Below are 17,497 nucleotides of genomic sequence, written 5' to 3'. Positions count from 1 at the left end.
TGTGTGACCTTGAGCAAATTACTCCTGAGCTTCTCTGACTTCCCTGTAAAGTCAGAAGAATGCCGCCTACCTCACAGGGTTGCTGTGAAGGCAAAATGAACTATAGTTAGTACAGCTGAGTGGCTCATGAGCTTGGGCCCCAGCATCGTACAACTCCGGATTTGATTCCAGACTCTACTACTTACTGTGCAAGTCCCTCTGAGCCTCAGTTTTCTCATTTAGGCAATGAGTATAGACTTTTGTTCAAGATGAAATGAGATAATTCCGATAAAGTGTGTAGAGTCTGGCATATAGTAAGCACTCATTAAATGTTAGCTAACGGTATGATTGTTATTGTTTGTCATTTAGGTTAAATAACCAATAATTCTAGAAAACATATTCTTTGTACTGCACCAGATGGTTTGGCAGACGTGGTCCATATTTTATATGTTTGGGGCAAAAGCACTGGGTATTTTTGGTCCTCGTTTTGAAACTACAGGTAAGACATGAAACTGAGACTCCTCCAATAAAAAGAGACCTGTTTCCTCATGGAAAGCAAATTTTCTCTCACAATGGTGCTACGCCTTCATGTAGACAGCTGTCTGAAGCTCACAAAACTGTTGAAGTGGTCATTATTTTTCAAGATTAGTGTTTCTATCGGTAGCAGCGGTGTTAATCCAATTACAAATATTACACCTGCCAAACAGAAAGAATTGTTTAGCCACAGGTCTCAAGCACAGCCTGGACATGTGGATTTGTCACAGTGACAGAGACTACTAGCAAGGTACATGAGGGCAAGAACAGCAATAGCTTAAAGCCTTTGTCATGGATTTTTGACAATGAAGTTCATTATCCAGATGTTTCATGTACCTGACCCCGGCCACTCAGATCTTCGGAAACATCTGGACAATTGGGGAGGGGGGTAGTTTTCATATATTTCATCAAAACCATTGGTTGTATTACATTCAGCGGGTTTCATTCATCACCTGGTTTGTGCCCTTTTAGGTATTATTGATCACAAGGAAGTCACAGTTTTGTTGAGAAAAATGAGACTTAACAGGTTTGAAGCGACCAATGAAAAGTAGGAGAGCTGGGATTTGAACACAGTTCTATCAACTCTTGTGCTTGTGTTCACTCCACTCTAGCACATGGCCTCTTACCAGACCCACCATTCACTCTTCATTTGGGGCTGGCTGGAAGGGAGTTTCAAACCAAATCTATGGGTTCCCACCATGCTTTGACTTCAGTAGAAACCTAAGCTCTTTTGCTGAAAGCAGGTGACATATGTCCGGATGGACCACTTCATGTGTATCCATTGTCTGATCCTGTTAGTGACTTGACTGAGCATTCCCTAAGAACGATCTTGATCCTTATTTTAGCACTAGCCAAATCATGACTTGTTAGGGAGTTTTTCGTTCTCTGTGTCTTAAATGTGTAAAAATATGAATGAAGCAGTTATATCTCATGTTGGCAGCCTGCCATCCTTAGTGTGTGTCAGTATAAAATATTTGGATTCAATAGAGTAGCAGCCTCATGCGAAGCTGACTGTGTAAAAGGTACAATGGAAACCTTCCTGATTTGAAACAGTGCTGAAATAGCATCATTTGTGGACCTTCCAGACCCAAAGATCTGAAACATGGAAATAAAATGGGACAACATAACTCCCAGCCCACATATTTATATTTGTCTTGTAAACAAAACTTTTCCAGGCCTTTATTAACAGAAAGCAGGCCCTGTTACACCCAGAAAATTTCTAAGGGATTCCTTTTTGGTTCTTTCCTTCCTTTAAATCAAAAATACTGTATGTATATGATCAAATTGAAATGCATCACTGGAACTTACCATACAAATACAGATTCCTGCATTTGGGGGAACTCCAAAACACATATGAAAATCATTGTCAAGTTTCAATTGATGAAGTCAGCCTGTGCCTATGCACATTTTTTTTATATAACTCAACTAGCTCCCCCACATCATGAGTGGAAAGGCTTCTCAGATGGGAAAACAAGCCAGGTTTTCTTTTATCGCCTTCAATTTTCTTTTGCTTTGTTTGTTCAATGGCAAAACATCCATTTCACTGCCTTCTGAAAGACTAAATTGTCAAATAGGTACTGTGGAAATGCTTTTAGAAACAATGTATCCTACCATAGCCAAGGACAAGTTACAAACCCATTTCCCACCAAAACAAGAATCCTTCAGTGTCTAGATTGATAATTAGATCAGCGCTAGAGGGCACTCTTATGATGCCAATATGGGAAATCTTTATTAAAATCCGCTGGGCAGAGGTGAGAGGAAGGAGAAAGGAGAAGAAGAGGGGGCAGTTTCTGTAAGGATTGTAGACAACAGAAAAACAGCTTAGACAAGACATGTGCAACCAGTAATTGACTGGCTCGCAACAGATAAAACGCTATTTGGAAAGGGCTGTTTGGCAATCTTACCTATCAGATTCACTTGGTTTCCAAAGTGCAGTTGGTGCTTTGGCAATACAGGGCCCGGGTATAAGGCATTATTTCTCAAAATGAAAGAAATATAAGAATCTGTGATTGTTACCATGTGATGTAGTAAAAGCACGTTTAGGCAGAAAACAAAATGTGGAGAGAAGCATACGAGAATGTGTTTACGACTTAACAGCTACTGGAAAAGAAGAATTTCAAATCCTTGGGGTCTTTTATGGTTGTTTTCCCAATCTTTTGCAGCCCTTGCTTTGTGAGTTGTTATGAAGGGTTGTGTGATTGAGTCTGGGAGAGCAGGTGCTTGCTCATCTGCTGCCCCTAGGCAAGCTCTGATGGACACAGGGTGGAGGATGTCCTGTCAAGCAACGGGACAAATGGACAAGTCCATTTTTGTCTCTGCCACTGATGTGCGCTGTGATCTGTGGCAAGTCCCTGCCCTCTCAAGGTCTCAGGGTCAGGGAAGAGTTGGGTGACACTTGAGGTCTCTAAAAGATCACTAGAAAACATATCCCTGAGTTTATGATTTTGATTGCAGGAATAACTTTTGTTTCGTTATGGTTTTAGAAACAGTGTTGCTCTGTTGCCCAGGCTGCAGTGCTGTGGTGTGATCATGGCTTACTGTAGCCTCAAACTCCTGGGCTCAAGTGCTCCTCCTGCCTCAGCCTCCAGAGTAGCTGGGACCACAGGCACATGACACCATGCCCAGCTATTTTTTATATTTCTTGTAGAGATGGGGGTCTCACTATGTTACCCAGGCTGGCCTTGAACTCCTGGGCTCGAGAGTTCCTCCCACCTTGGCTTCTCAAAATGTTGAGAATACAGGCATGAGCCACCATGCTCAGCCAGAACTTACCATATCAGTTATTTATAGCAGCCACGTGAGTTCTGAATCGAACGAGATATGGTAGACACCTTGGGGTAGAAGGTGCTCTATGCTGTCAATAGGATAGTACTGAAAGGATTTGCCAGCCCAGAGGGGCTTATTTGTCTGTATTAGTCATTGCTTTAGGTTTATGGCTCAGTCCAAATATAACCTCAAAGAGTTACCACACTAAGCCATCAGTAGGTCCCCTGAAATTGGCTCATTATGTCCAAGTTAGGCATGACCCCTCTCTTGTGTGCTGGGCACCAGCCAGAATCTCAGGCATGCCCATGTGTCCTTCCCTGAGGAGCCAATATGGGGCAGGGGCTTTGGCCACCTGATGGGAAGAGTGGCACACTGAAGACAGACTTATCTACTCTGACTTTGGCACCAGGGTTTGTTAAAGAATTGCATGAGTGTTTCTAAGTCTCTGCTTATAAGAACCTAGGCTGTTCTTCACAGGAATGTTTCTGATTGAGTCAAATTCATTATAAAGGCTTAGAATTTTATTGGCTGGATGTGGTGGCTCATGCCTGTAATCCCAACACTTTGGGAGGCCGAGGCAGATGGATCACTTGAGGTCAGGAGTTCGAGACAAGCCTGGCCAAAACAGCGAAATCCCGTCTCTACTAAAAATACAAAAAAATTAGCCATATGTGGTGGCAGGCACCTGTGGTCCCAGTTATTCAGGAGGCTGAGACAGGAGAATCGTTTGAGCCTGGGTGGCAGAGGTTGCAGTGAGCCAAGCTAGAATAGCTCTGTGTTTATGGATTATGTCATTTAAGGTGGCACAAATGGAGAGATATGGGGACACATCCCTATCAAAAATAGGTTATTTTTAAATGTCATAGGACTGGAGATCAAACCAATATAGGGTCATTCCTCTGGGTCGAGAAGCTCTGAAGTCTTAAGATGGTCTTGCCCAAAAGCAAGAATCAGGTTGGAATTCTTGTCAGCTGGCAGGGAACGAAAGGATGGAGGGTGGGTCTGGAAACCAGGTTTAGTATCTTGGGGAAGGGCAGACACTGTGAAAAGATTAGTCAAGGCAACCTCAGGGTACTTCACAGCTGTGCCAAAGGCTGTTCCTCGGGAGGTTAAAACAAACACTTGAAGAATACATATTTGAAGGTGGGCAGATCACGAGGTCAGAAGATTGAGACCATCCTGGCCAAAATGGTGAAACCCCATCTCTAGTAAAATACAAAAAGTTAGCCAGGCATGGTGGTGGGCGCCTGTAGTCACAGCTACTTGGGAGGCTGAGGCAGGAGAATTGCTTGAACCCAGGAGGTAGAGATGGCAGTGAGCCATGATCGCGCCACTGCACTCCAGCCTGGGCAACACAGCGAGACCCCATCTCAAAAAAAAAAAAAAAAAAAAAAAAAGGAAAGGAAAGAAAAAGAAAAAAAAATACATATCTGAAAGAATATTCCGAGTTCCAGTATTCTCAGACCAACCATAAGGAGCTCCCTCTCACGAGGTATGCATGATTTCCTGTGGTCTTGGCATGGAACCAGGAGGAATGAAGAGCAGTCAAACAACAGAACACAGATGTGGGGGATAGTCCTCTCCCATATCAGTGATGTAGTTACTTTCCACATGGCCTTTATATGCACGTGTCTGAGCTTTTGAAAAGTTGGTTCTTTTCCCAGGAAACAAGATGGCTCAGCAATAGGGGGCTGGGAGCTGTGTGGCAGGCCTGCCACAGACTCACTATGCCTCTGGACAATTCTCTGATTGGTATTCCTCCCTAGGTGAAAGTAATCATGCCTAAAACGTATTATTTTATGATGACTGTGGACCTCACAGTCTGCTACACAATTTACATGCACGATCACATCTAATCCTCCCAAGGACTTTAGGAGCTATGTTTCTAGACTGAAACACATGGGCCTACCTACCCAGGTTGTTTGCTGTTGGTTTCTGCTCCGATATGGCTGTCTTTTCTTCTGATTGGTCAGTGCTGATACCATATCTGTTATTAAAGACGGTGAATGTCATTACCAGTGTAGGCACTATACTTCTTCCCATTTTGTTTTTTGCTGGTGTTTTGTTTTGTTTTGTTTTTGAGACGGAGTCTTGCCCTGTCACCCAGGCTGGAGTGCAGTGGTGTGATGTCTGCTCACTGCAACCTTCGCCTCCCAGGTTTAAGTGATTCTCCTGCCTCATCCTCCCGAGTAGCTGGGATTACAGGCACCTGCCACCGCGCCAGGCTGATTTTTTTATTTTAAGTAGAAACGGGGTTTCACCATGTTGGCCAGGTGGTCTCAAACTCCTGACCTCAGGTGATCCGCCTCTCAGCCTCCCAAAGTGCTGAGATTACAGGCGTGAGCCACCATGCCCTGCCTTGTCCCCATTTTGTAGGTGAGGAAATCAGAGCTGAGAGATTAAGGTGCCTTGGCAGTGTCATGCAGTTGGTAAGTGTCTTTCACTTAGGACCAGCATCCAGTCTGTGTGACTACTGGATTTACTGGTCCCATACCACCTCTCAGGACTATGCATAAGCAAAAGGCTGAGGCCAAGCATTTTAACGGTTTACAAGTAAAAGAGACCAGTAGCTTGTTTTGCTTGGGACCTTAAGAAACACCCAGGCCCTTTGTATGGCTTCTCCATTCACCTCTACCAGTTTGAACAAGAGTCCTCAGCCTGGGACTTTGGGGGGGGGAACCACACCCCTTCCCATTTAGGGAAATAAAATTTAGCATGTATTAATAGGAGGCACTTTTCACTAAGATATGCTGTATTTGGCCTTTAGAGATCAAATGAGGAAAGTGGCTTGAGATACAAAAGGAAGTGGCGGGTTTCTGAGCAGCAACAGACTAGGTGAGACCAGAATGATGGTGGAAGGGCATCCTAAATGGGAGAACGTGGAATTTAAGAACACATCAGCTCTTGGTGTGGCAGTTAAATAGAGGGTGAGCATACCAGTTCAGTGTTAGAAACTGGAGAGATTGAATGGGCCATTTGCTTGGCAGCTCTGGGACAGTGGTAGGCAGTTATTTCTCAGAGTGCTACAGATTTGCAATCCAACCCAAACAGTGTTGGTGTAGGTTTCTTAACTTCTCTTCTATCTAACCTTTATATGGAACTGTGTGGCTGTTGGGGTCTCTGTTGATGAACAGCCATCCGATATCCCAGGCTTCTGGCAGATGAAGAATCTGCATGAGCAGAAAGAGCCCTTGACTGAGAATCATTCATCTGCTGCTATTCCTATTACTCCAGAGAAATGTGGAGGGGTGGTGGTGGTGCGGGAGGGTTAATTGTTCATCAATTCGTTTTTCTTGTTTTTCTCAATTAAGTTTCCTTGTATAATTTTTCCATCATAAAGAATCAGCCACTCTCTGTTTCAAATTAACAAAGCTGTTTCCCTGGACAGAATAATGTTGAGCCTTATTTCAATTTGGCCATTATTATTTTGGACATACTCTCATTTACTTATACACTATTTGAAGGCTATGCTCTGGGCTCTTTGAACTACTAATAGCATGCTGTACGGAGAAAATGACTAGAGGTTGGCGTACTTCTAAGTAACGTGGCACCCAAATTTGAGGGCAAGCTATTAGGGAATGAAAGAATATTGGAACTGGAGGAATTTTACAACCCATCTTGTCAAGCTCCTTCATGTCAAACAGCTCCCTGGAAGAGTGTAGAAGAGATTTTGCCCAAGATCAAATGAGTCATTGGTAAAACCTGGGTTAAAAACTAGGGTTTCTGATTCTCAGTCAAGGGCTCATGGATTTTTACCTCATCCTGGTTTTTCCAGGTCTTAATTTCGAAACTTAGTACAAAAGTGAATCGTTTCACTTTCATTTCTGAAGCCCTAAGCACCTGCCCTGAGAATGTAAATGCCAAGCATAGGTATCATGGTCTGAGGCTCCTGCATAGGATGAATCCCCATCTGGAGTTTTTGGATTCCCATGTCTCCCCACTATTCCCATTACTACAGTGCTATATATGTGTTCCCTTCATTTTCATCTTTTGTTTTCCCTGCTGAATGGATGCTTAGGCAGTTGCCTAAGTACCATTTGAGTGACATTTAGTCACATCTTCTGGAACCTGGCTCAGAGGAAGGTTATTCCTATGGCTTTTTCTCCAGCCAGTGTCGGGTCATGGGCATGATAACCACGGCTCCTTTGTCCATCCAGTGCTGCTGGTTTCCCAGGATGTGGCTTGCTGAGGGCTGATGCATCCCATCTTAGAGTGTCAGCTGGGCTAGTTGCTACAGAACATGACAGCAACAAATAAGGAAGACTCTGTTGGGATGTGGGACTACAGCGTTATGAAACTACCACTTAGAGGTTTCCTGTTTTACAGTATTTTAAGGTGCAAGCACGTGGCATTCTCTGGGCAGCAAATGGCCCAGCTGAAAAGAAATCTGATTTACAGTCTATTGGGAAGGCTTTCCACAAGGAGAAATTATGAATTTATAATGTCCCTTCAAATCCAAAAGAGAATTCTTTCTAATGCAAATGTTTAATCTGATGCCATCGAGTATGTTCTCCATACATGAACAAAGGCATAAATAAAACAGGGAGAAACTCTTTCCTAGAATTGATGACATACAGTACATTTCCATAGAACCTTTTCCAAGCAGATGGCCTAAAAATATTCCACAAAATTGTAAATTCTTTAGAGTCAAGGATTTTTGTCTGTTTTATTCACTACTGTATCATCAGCACCTCTAACAATGCCTGGCAAATAATAGATAATAAATATTTTCAATGGAACATCATGATTAAAGGGGCTTTTAAAAGGATTCTATTTAAGAACTCTCCCAAAGAGAGTGTGTGTGCATATGCATAAAATGGGTTCTTAAAATTAATTCGTTTTCCTCTAATTAATGTGTGTCTTTTTTTTTTTAACCTTTTCCCTATGAACTTTGGCTCGCTTCTGATGACTGGCCATACTTTTGATTGATGCACCTGTAACATCTTCATGAATTGTCACTCAATACTCCGCATCTACCCACCTGGACTCCCAGGTAAGACAATGAGTTTCCAAAGTTCGATCACTAGGCAAACTTTATAAGGCAGTCAAGAAGTTTACCTAGAAATAAAAAAAAAAAAATCTCAAGAGACAATAATAGTTCCTTGATTCAAGTTAAATTTCATCCCGTTCCCATATAAATCAATTATCTATACACTTACATTATTTGAGAATTTCTATTACTACAGTGAAATGAAGATAATGCCTTTGGAAACTGCTGCATACTTATCTTTGGAATTTTCTGATCCTACGAATCAATATATGGCTTTATGTTTTCCTCTTAAAAATATTTTCTTATTTTTTGCTTTTTTTGTATTTTCACCCAAAGTGACGTTACTTTTGTTCACAAGGCCAAGTGCTGTGGAAGGGATCATAGCCTCTCCTCACTGTGTAGGAACTGTAAATCATGGGGTGGGTCAGTACATTGTAGATTACTTCTTTCTTGCAACGGGAGTAGAAGATGAGCAGATTGGGCTCTGGACGGTAAGTACACAACTGGAGTGTCTTGTCTAGCAGATTTGATTTTAGAGCTCACCAAGTATATTGCTTTTGTTTCTTGTGACATTTGCTTCCCCAGCAGTCTTAACAGTTCAGAAACAGGGAAAGGGAGCTTAACCACACCAGAGACTGATAGTAAAAGAGCCATATATTGCTTCTCAAATGATGATGCAAAGGCTCTGCTGCTAGCCATGCTATTAAAAGTCTCTCTTAACTCACTTCTAAGGCCTGCAAAACATATTTGCTGTAAAGAAACATTTCTCCCAAGAAAATGCACAGGCTATATAGCCCACTTTGGGCATGAAAGAAGCGTTGCTACATTGTAAAATTCCTTATTCTGGCGTAATAAAAAACAAAAAGCTAACTGAGCCCACTTGAACCCTCAAATTAGCAACTGACCTGTGTATAACTTCACAGTCTCTGCCTGCTAATAATATCAGAAATTCACACTGTGGAATGAGTGTTTTGTGACCCTTAAGATATATATTATAGAAACAGCTAAGCATGTTTTTTGAATGGAGAGACATTGCTTACTTTGATGGATGTCTCGTGTTTGGGTGGAAGCGACTACAGAGATGATTTATATATCACTTTATGTGTGTTTTGAATTTTCATCTTTTTAAAGAGCATCAGTAAAGTCTAATTGTTCTTTTCTTTTCCTTTTGTTATTTGTGTTTCATATATTCTTGATAATATGAAAAATCCCTGCCAATTCCTCTTAGGACCTTTCAATCAGGCATTTCCATTTCAGTGATGCCACAGAGTTGGGTTTGATTTGGGTTTTTGTTTTATTGGATTTTTTTTTAACCTAGATTCCCATTGCTCTCTGTGAAGGGAAATGGAATTAGCATGAGTGAGTGGTAGATCCATCATTCCCAGCCCACAGCCCTCCAGGGGTTTGACTCTCAGTGCAGCCTTGCCCCTTTTAGCCCTCTGATTGGGAATCTCCCCATTACTTGAGAGAAGCCAGTAGGGAGCAAAGTGGAGAAGCCATCTATGAGCTGCTTCCCTGAGGTTTGGGAAGCTGGAGAAATATGCTATTAAAGCAAAACAGAAAACTTTTATTATTTTAACTCCTCTCCTACCAAGCTCTTGCTAGCGACTGGTTTTACTGTTCCTTTAACAGGTGGAGGATTTTTCAGATTCTAGATGCAGCAAGGTAAGTAACGATGTATTTTTAGTTTGACTGAACCCAAGTAAGCTAGAATAAAGAGACTCTGCAGTTTCCTGTCAGTTTAATTTCAGTACAACAAATAGTTAAGTTTTTGGCTTGGACAAATTCTTTCCAGGGCTCTTTTTTTTTAGTTTAAAACAGCTGAAACTACCCAGCTTGGAGTGTCAGTTCTGAAGGCTGACTTAGTTCAGAAGTGGGATGAATGTTCAGGGCAACCACCCCAGGCAGGTGTGCAGTAGGTCATTAGCTCTTTTTCCTCTTGTTGCCGAAATAGGACGACATAGTAGAGTGTGTTATTAAGAAGACTCCAACCATTGGCAAAGTGTTCTTTACAGTGCTTCAGGCACGTCTGCCTGTCCCTAGGCTGGACTGTGATTTAGAGAACAAGTAGGTCAGCATTTCGTTGAAGGGAAATCAATTATTTGAAAATATCAGGGCTTTTAACATATGTAAATATGTAGACTTGCATATTTACAAGTAATCCCATAGGCCGGGGGGGCCTTTATGACATGAACCCTGCAGGAGAGCAGATCTAATCAAACACAAGAAAGTTCCTCTCTGTGGGGAAGAGGGACACTGAGAATGCTCCCGGATGATGCCCCTGCAGGCAACAACTGTTGCTAAGACCCGTACCATCGTATTGCCACCAGAGCCAGAGAGGCTAGCAAGACCATAAGCCATTTTGGAAATATGTGCTCTAGTCGCTTGGCACACTGTTTTCTAAGTTCATGATGCTCGCCAGTACTGTCTTTGGCTTTTGTAGGCTTAATGGCTCCAGAAATATTTACCAATGCCTGTGCTTTGTATTCCTACCCACCTACAATCCCTGTGCTCCTTGGCCAAATAGCTTAGCAAGAGCAAAGACTGTAGGTCTGGCATTCCTCCACAAGGACAGACTCCCATTAAAATAGACTACATGAGCCATTTTGGGGATGCCCAGTTTCGCTTTTTGTAGCCAGCCTTCCATACTCCCATTAGGCCTCAGTGGATTTACTTGACAGCTGAGAATAGTAAATTTAGGGTTTAATTTTGTAGTCAGATTATAATTTATTGAGGTAAATGGCACAGACACACATCGACACCTACTCACACAATACTAGTATGGAAGAACATTTAAAGATCATAGATTGAGTGTGTCATGGAGACAAGGCACCAAGTTCTGTTACTAATGAGGTGACTTTTACCAAGCACTAGCTCCACTCTGAGCCTTAATTTCCTCACCTGTAAAATAAAATGGAGTGGATAACCATTAAGACAATGGTCAATAACATAGGGACTACTATTCCTACAATAGCTTTAATGGGGAAGTCTTAAGAATTTTGTTCTCTTTTTGCTTTAAAGTTACTAGATGATAGCACCGTCTCTTTAAAACAGTTTTGCTGTATAAGAAAGCAAATCTGGACACACTCTTTATTTTTATTATGTTGTTGATTAGTTGGACCAGAAATTATTGTCAGAGCAACTAATACCTGATCTTAATGAGAGAAAAAAAGAGGAGTACAGATGGTGAGATAGGAAAGAAATGGTTTTGGTAAATATCTATGGGGCCCTTTTTTGAATTCCGGTGAGGTGAATCATGTATGAAAACTATTTGCAAGACTAGCATATTTTTCAACCACTAGTAAAATAATAAAACAAACTTTTTTTTTTTTGCTAATCCCCATTGCATTTGCAGTTTCATAAAGGTACAAGATTATGATTATCTCTGCCTCATTATTAACAATTTGCATAAGTGCTTGCTATTTCTTAGTTGTCTGAATAGATTTTTGTCATCCAGAGAAAGAAGGGAACAATCAATGGAAGCCATCCTAAATGCCTAGTATTATTGCTACACACATGCACAATTAACAGCGATACTAATTGCTTCACACCAGAACCGCATTTGTTTTTCTACAGACGGCAAAAACAGTAGTAGCCAGAGTGCTTGTTAATCTCTCTCTTTTTCCTATAGCCAACTGTATCATAGGGTCTGCCGTTGACTGTAAATAAATTATTTGGTTGGATTTTCAGTGTATCATCTTGTCATGGAGTTTCCAAGTTTCTGTTTCAGTTAGCAATCAATGCCTTGAACAGCCAGACTTATTTTTATATTTTAACAATAGGCCTCTATAAATTTAATGAATAAAAAGATGCTGACATGTCAATCAGTTCTGCTGCTGCATTTACATTCTACTTCGTATTGCGTGTCTTTAAAATTATTGGCATTAGACCTGCATACAAGAATCATAGAAAGTCCAGGCTAGATGGGGAGTTTTAAGATCATCCTGTCACACGCCCTCCTTTTTCAGATGAGTATGATTGTCGGTAATTTGAATCTAATAACAACCACCAAATCAATGATGCCACATGTTTTTTGTACCTTTCAAACTTTGGGAACTATTATAGTAAGTTTGAATGATACCTGGTTGTTTGGGAATCATATAGCTTTAACTTATTTACCAAATAGCTGAATCAGAATTTTTAAAATATGCCCTCATAAGGCTTACCTAAACATAGCCATAATATTGATGGTATATGTATGAAAATACATGTTCTATGCAAAGCACCTGGCAATGAGACACTCAACCAATATCAGCTGTCTTTCCTTCATGCATAGATTACCTAATTAACATTAGCATAGTGGAAACATTACATCGGTGACTGACAGTCTGGGCGTTTAGAGTCAAACTGACATCAGGTCCAATCCTGGCACTGTACTTTCTAGCTGTGTAATTTAGTTCATCTCTATCAGCTTCAGGTAGTTTTCTCACATGTGAAATGTAGCCACTATATAGGCTTGTTTTGAGGATTAAAATGAGATCATGCACGTCAAGTGCTGGCACATAGTAAACAGTCTATAATGGTGGTTATTACCATTGCTGTCTGACATACCCAGTGGCAGACTCACTCAATAGTACGTTTAATCTTATAGTGACTTGGGATACTTACACAAACACCTGTACACATTCACATTTGGGCACATAAGTTCATAAGATTTGCATCAGGAAGACTGCTTTCCCAAAGGTTATCTGTGACTACCATGTTTCACAATTCAATGATCTCTTCCCTGGTCAGAGTCTTCTTGACCTCTTTGGAAATTCTGGCACTTTTACACATATTCTCTTGCTTGAAAGGGTTTACTACATTCCTTAGGTTTCCTTTGTTGGGAACTCTTTTCCATACGTAGACACACACACACACACACACACAGAGCTTCTCGCTCCCTCCTGCCCCTTTAAATAGAATAATTCCCAAGGCCCTGTCATTGATCTGCTTCTCTTCTGTTGCTATGTTTTCTCCCTGGGTAATTTCATCTCCTCACATAGCTTCACCTTTAACCTCTACACTAATGATTCCCAAATTGACCTCTCCTATCTTTAATTCATTCCGGAGCTCCAGGCTAACTCCAATTTCCAATTGCCTGCTGAGAATCTCCAGGGCAGGATGTCCTAGGAGACTGAGAGGGTAGTCTGGCTTTTGTCATCCTTCTCAGGAATGCATATGGAGGAATCTAGCTTCAGAGGTATTAAGGGTTGAAAACGAGGCACAAGTGTGGAGCATTAGTCCGAGCAGAAGTAAAAGTGGCCTAAGTTAGCAAAGTGCTTCAAACTGAGCTTTCCTGAGGAGGCATAACAGATAAACTATGAATTTGTTCTTAGGCACTGGAGATGTCAATTGGCAGTTGGAACTTAAAACGGTTTATATTTTCTAGGCATAAGGGAACAGCTTTCTAAAATGAAAATTGAGTTCAGTTTTTAGGTGCTGGAAGATTGACATGTTTGGAAGAAATGTTAATTAAAATTATCTTTCTTTCTTTTTTTTTTTTTTGATGAGGTTTTTTTTTTTTTTTTTTTTTTTTTTCCACTCCTGTTGCTCAGACTGGAATGCAATGCTGTGATCTCGGTTCACTACAACCTCCACCTCCCGGTTTCAAACAATTCTCCTGCCTCAGCCTCCCAAGTAACTGGGATTACAGGCTTGTGCCACTACACCTGGCTAATTTTGTATTTTTAGTAGAGACAGGGTTTCACAATTTGGTCAGGCTTGTCTTGAACTCCTGACCTCAGGTAATCCACCCACTCTGGCCTCCCAAAGTGCTGGGATTACCAGCGTGAGCCAGCACACGCAGCCAAAATCATCTTTCTCAGGACATTTATTATGGTTAATTTTGTTTCAGTGTTTTAAGAAATGCACATGCCAAGGGGAAAGATGATGTACTCAAATGATGAGCAGGTGGGAATTTTGTGAGAGCACATGTGTGCGTAGACACATACACATATGCTGGGTCAGGTGTGCCTGAGATTTTGAATGTGTGCAAATAATTCTATCAGTGGCAGATAGATTTTTTGTATTTCATTCATTCTGCAAATATTTACAGAACATACCAGGCTCTCTGTGGAGCAACACAGCTGTGGATGTAAAACATATAGGGTCTCCGTCCTTAAGTGTCTAATACATTTTCTTTTGTTATATGCAGGTACATTGACAATTTAATTTAGTTTAAAAAATCTGCAACATGTCACAAATTGTTCAATGGCCATAATCTTGCTGACAATCTTAATGACCAAAGAGGAACTTAAGGGAAATAAGACAGTGCTAAAGTGGGAAAAGAATGTACATAAATCTGAATTAAAAATTGATTACTTCCTTTAAATTTAGTAAATATTGAATTGCTTTGGGGTTTACATTTTAAGTTGGTTTGTCAGTGTTTCAGGCCAGGGTAAGAATGGTTATGTCTAACCCTAAAACTTAATTAGAGCAAAGGAATAGACAAGTCTTGGTTAATGTGCATACTATTCGTTGTAAATGAGTTATTTCTACAGAAACTGTAGGCTCAGGGCTGATATCTTTAGCACGGGGGACAATATCCCTTTTACAGAAGAATGGTCCCATCCTACCTTCCCAAAATTCAGTACAGTCACTCCTGTTTGAGCTACTCCCATATGACATATTTGAAGAACATTTTTTCCTCCAAGTGGGAATCATCTACTTCTGAGTTCCTTGCCTTCACGGTTGCACCCCATCCTCCCCTTCAGAAATTTGGCATGTGCCTTTGCAAGTCTCAATTCCAAGTGTTCTTGGTCCCAGCTGTCAGTTTCAAAGTCTCCTTCATGGTCACTCTCAGGTCCCAAGGATCCCTCATTGCATCAGTAAACCTAGAGATCTACTTGGTTACCCAGTGCTCCTGTCAGAACTGTGTAGATGGCAGCCACCCTCTGTTCTACTATGCTAGCCTCTCCTTCAGATCTCTCATGGCACAAAACCTCTCATTTTAATGATGTGCATATTGGCTGATGCTTTTAATTCTTTTGCCCTGAATGAGTTAGAGACATTCTCTTATTCTCACTGGAGATAAGAATGATAAAAACATCCTTGAATTTAAAGTATCGAATGTCTTTATTCTCATGGTTTCCATCAATCGTAATCTAACTTCTCTTTCCTTTCTTAGATTTATTCATTCAACATGTATCTATTGAGCACTTACTATGATACAGGCACTGTTCTAGATACGGGGGACAATACGACAGGCGATGTCCTTACTCTTGTGTTTCTTAAAATCTGTGTGTGTGTTGGAGGGAAATTGGAAACAAACAAGTATACAAGTAAATGAACAAGATTATCATAGAGAGTGATGAGTACCATGAAGCAGTCAAACACTTTGGACAGAGAATGGTCAGATGGGTGGAGAGTGATCAGAGAAGGCCTCCCTGAGGAGGTGAATTTTGCTCTTTGCTTTTGTTGGTTTTGTACAGGCTTCAATTACACTTTGGGTCCTTTGGTTGCCTCTATTTCATCAATATGCATTCTCATTTTGTTGCTTCTTGACGCTCTACTATTAGGACCACCTCCCTTCAGCTAGTCCTGAAGAGTAAACCAATGTAGCCTCCTGCCAAATTTCTGTTCCACACTTTTCTTGTCCTTGTCAGTATTAGAATTCAGCATGTTCACTCTCTTCCCTGTTATAGAATGTAAACAGATGCTAATCCTTTAGGGATATTTTACTTGATCACTCAATGCATTTTTGTTACTCAAGGCAAACTACCTGTTGAAAGAAAAATGCAAGTATCCAATGTTAGTAAGCATTTGGCTTTGCCTATTTCTGTAAAGGGAAAAGCCATTGTTAAAATTAGTGTTCAGAGTAAAATAGATGATCCTAGAGATTCTCTTTAGTTCGAAAGTGGTACAATTAGTTGTTTTCAGAGACAGGACCAAATTCTCTTTCCAACATGGTGTTTAATTTTGTGAAGTGGATATGCAGGAACATTTTCCAGTGTATCAGAACTGCTTGGGGAAAGCATACATTTTCCAGCAAAAGCCAGCTTTACAATTCTTGTAAATGTCACAGGAACTTAAAACATTGTGTCTTCTTTTAACCTCTGCTGGCTATAGCAGCAATTCAGGACAGCGGATTCAATTGTCACCATCTTAAATGTGAATATTTGAAAGTTAATTGACTTTTCAGCGTGACCACAGGGAATCTTCAAAAAAATAAAAAGCCAAACACCACTAAAATGTTTGGTGGTTTCAAAATGTTATGGTATAGGTGTTGCCTCTTAGAAGGCCACTTGGATTCTTCCAGCCATCATTTTGTTATCTTCTTCAGCACCTGGTTAAAGCCCCAGGTAGGAACTGAGGTAGTAGTTAGAAAGTTTGCCTTCCCTAACTCCCCCCGTACCTTCCCTCCGGTCTGATTGGCATTTATGGGAGAAGATAGGGAAGCAGGAGCGGTGGGTTTGGAGAAGGTGCACCAGAATATTGCCGGTATCCCAAGTACCCTTGCATCTCCCTTCTTTAAAACTTCTGTGTTGTTGCTTACTATTCCACTTATTACTCAGATACTTGGCTGTGTTGTAAACACAAGAATCAACTCCATGACTAGATTTTAGGAAAGCAGTTTTTGAAAATCCAGACAAAAGCTTAGCATGTTTCTGTGGTAAAGGAATCTGCAGGAGAAGAGGAGCCAAGGGGGGTTGGAAACTCCAAGAAATGCAACTCTGATTTACAGTCACAGAGCTTCTTGACATGGATAAAGCGTGGGACATAGACAAAGAAGTGAGGAAGGCACACAGCACAGAGAGTCCTTCTATGATTGTAATTGAAAAGGCTGTTATTTTCTGCAGGTGAGAAAATAGGTGCGCATCAAGACAATGACTTATCTAAGCACATGCAGCTAATTACTGGCAGATGCAAGAGAAGAAGGCAGGTCAACTGAATCCTATCCAGTATCTTGATTTGTAATTAACTAAACTCACTGATTTTTTGGCTTGCTTTTGCTTTTTAATTCTTAGCACTACATTTGTTGCCAGCACTTGTAATTCATTATGCTTAAATAACTTTATCAACAAACATGGAAAAAAAATCCCTTAGAAACAGGTAAGAAGGAATTTTGTTTTGGAGGGTTTGGGGCCAGCTGACAGATAGTACAGGGTCGCATAGAGTTGAGAGTGGCTGGATTGGAAATAAAGCCTAAAACTCAAGATTTAGCTTAAAATAAAATTAAGAAAGAGAGGATTGTGGCTATAGACTGGGCATCCATATTTAAAGTACACATCATCTCTTTACAGCTCA

The 17,497-nt window shown here is 40.9% G+C and overlaps 1 protein-coding gene across 6 annotated transcripts in view; it reads left to right on the top strand.

The window, feature by feature from the left end:
- HS6ST2 (heparan sulfate 6-O-sulfotransferase 2) overlaps positions 1 to 17,497 on the top strand; it is a 309,778-nt gene that overhangs the window by 219,522 nt on the left and 72,759 nt on the right. For 4 of the 6 annotated variants that reach the window (XM_032260229.1, XM_032260231.1, XM_032260234.1 and 1 more), the window contains exon 3: positions 9,902 to 9,934. The exons of the other annotated variants lie outside the window; for them this stretch is intronic. In XM_032260229.1, the coding sequence (XP_032116120.1) occupies positions 9,902 to 9,934 (33 nt within the window). The remainder of the gene's footprint in view (positions 1 to 9,901; positions 9,935 to 17,497) is intronic. 6 annotated transcript variants of the gene reach the window in all.

Source organism: Sapajus apella, unplaced genomic scaffold (assembly GCF_009761245.1).
Source record: "Sapajus apella isolate SASKATOON/1434 unplaced genomic scaffold, GSC_monkey_1.0 scaffold115, whole genome shotgun sequence".
Lineage (NCBI taxonomy): Eukaryota > Metazoa > Chordata > Mammalia > Primates > Cebidae > Sapajus > Sapajus apella.
Note: the sequence above shows the minus strand (reverse complement) of the source record. Positions and strands in the feature narration are given on the sequence as shown.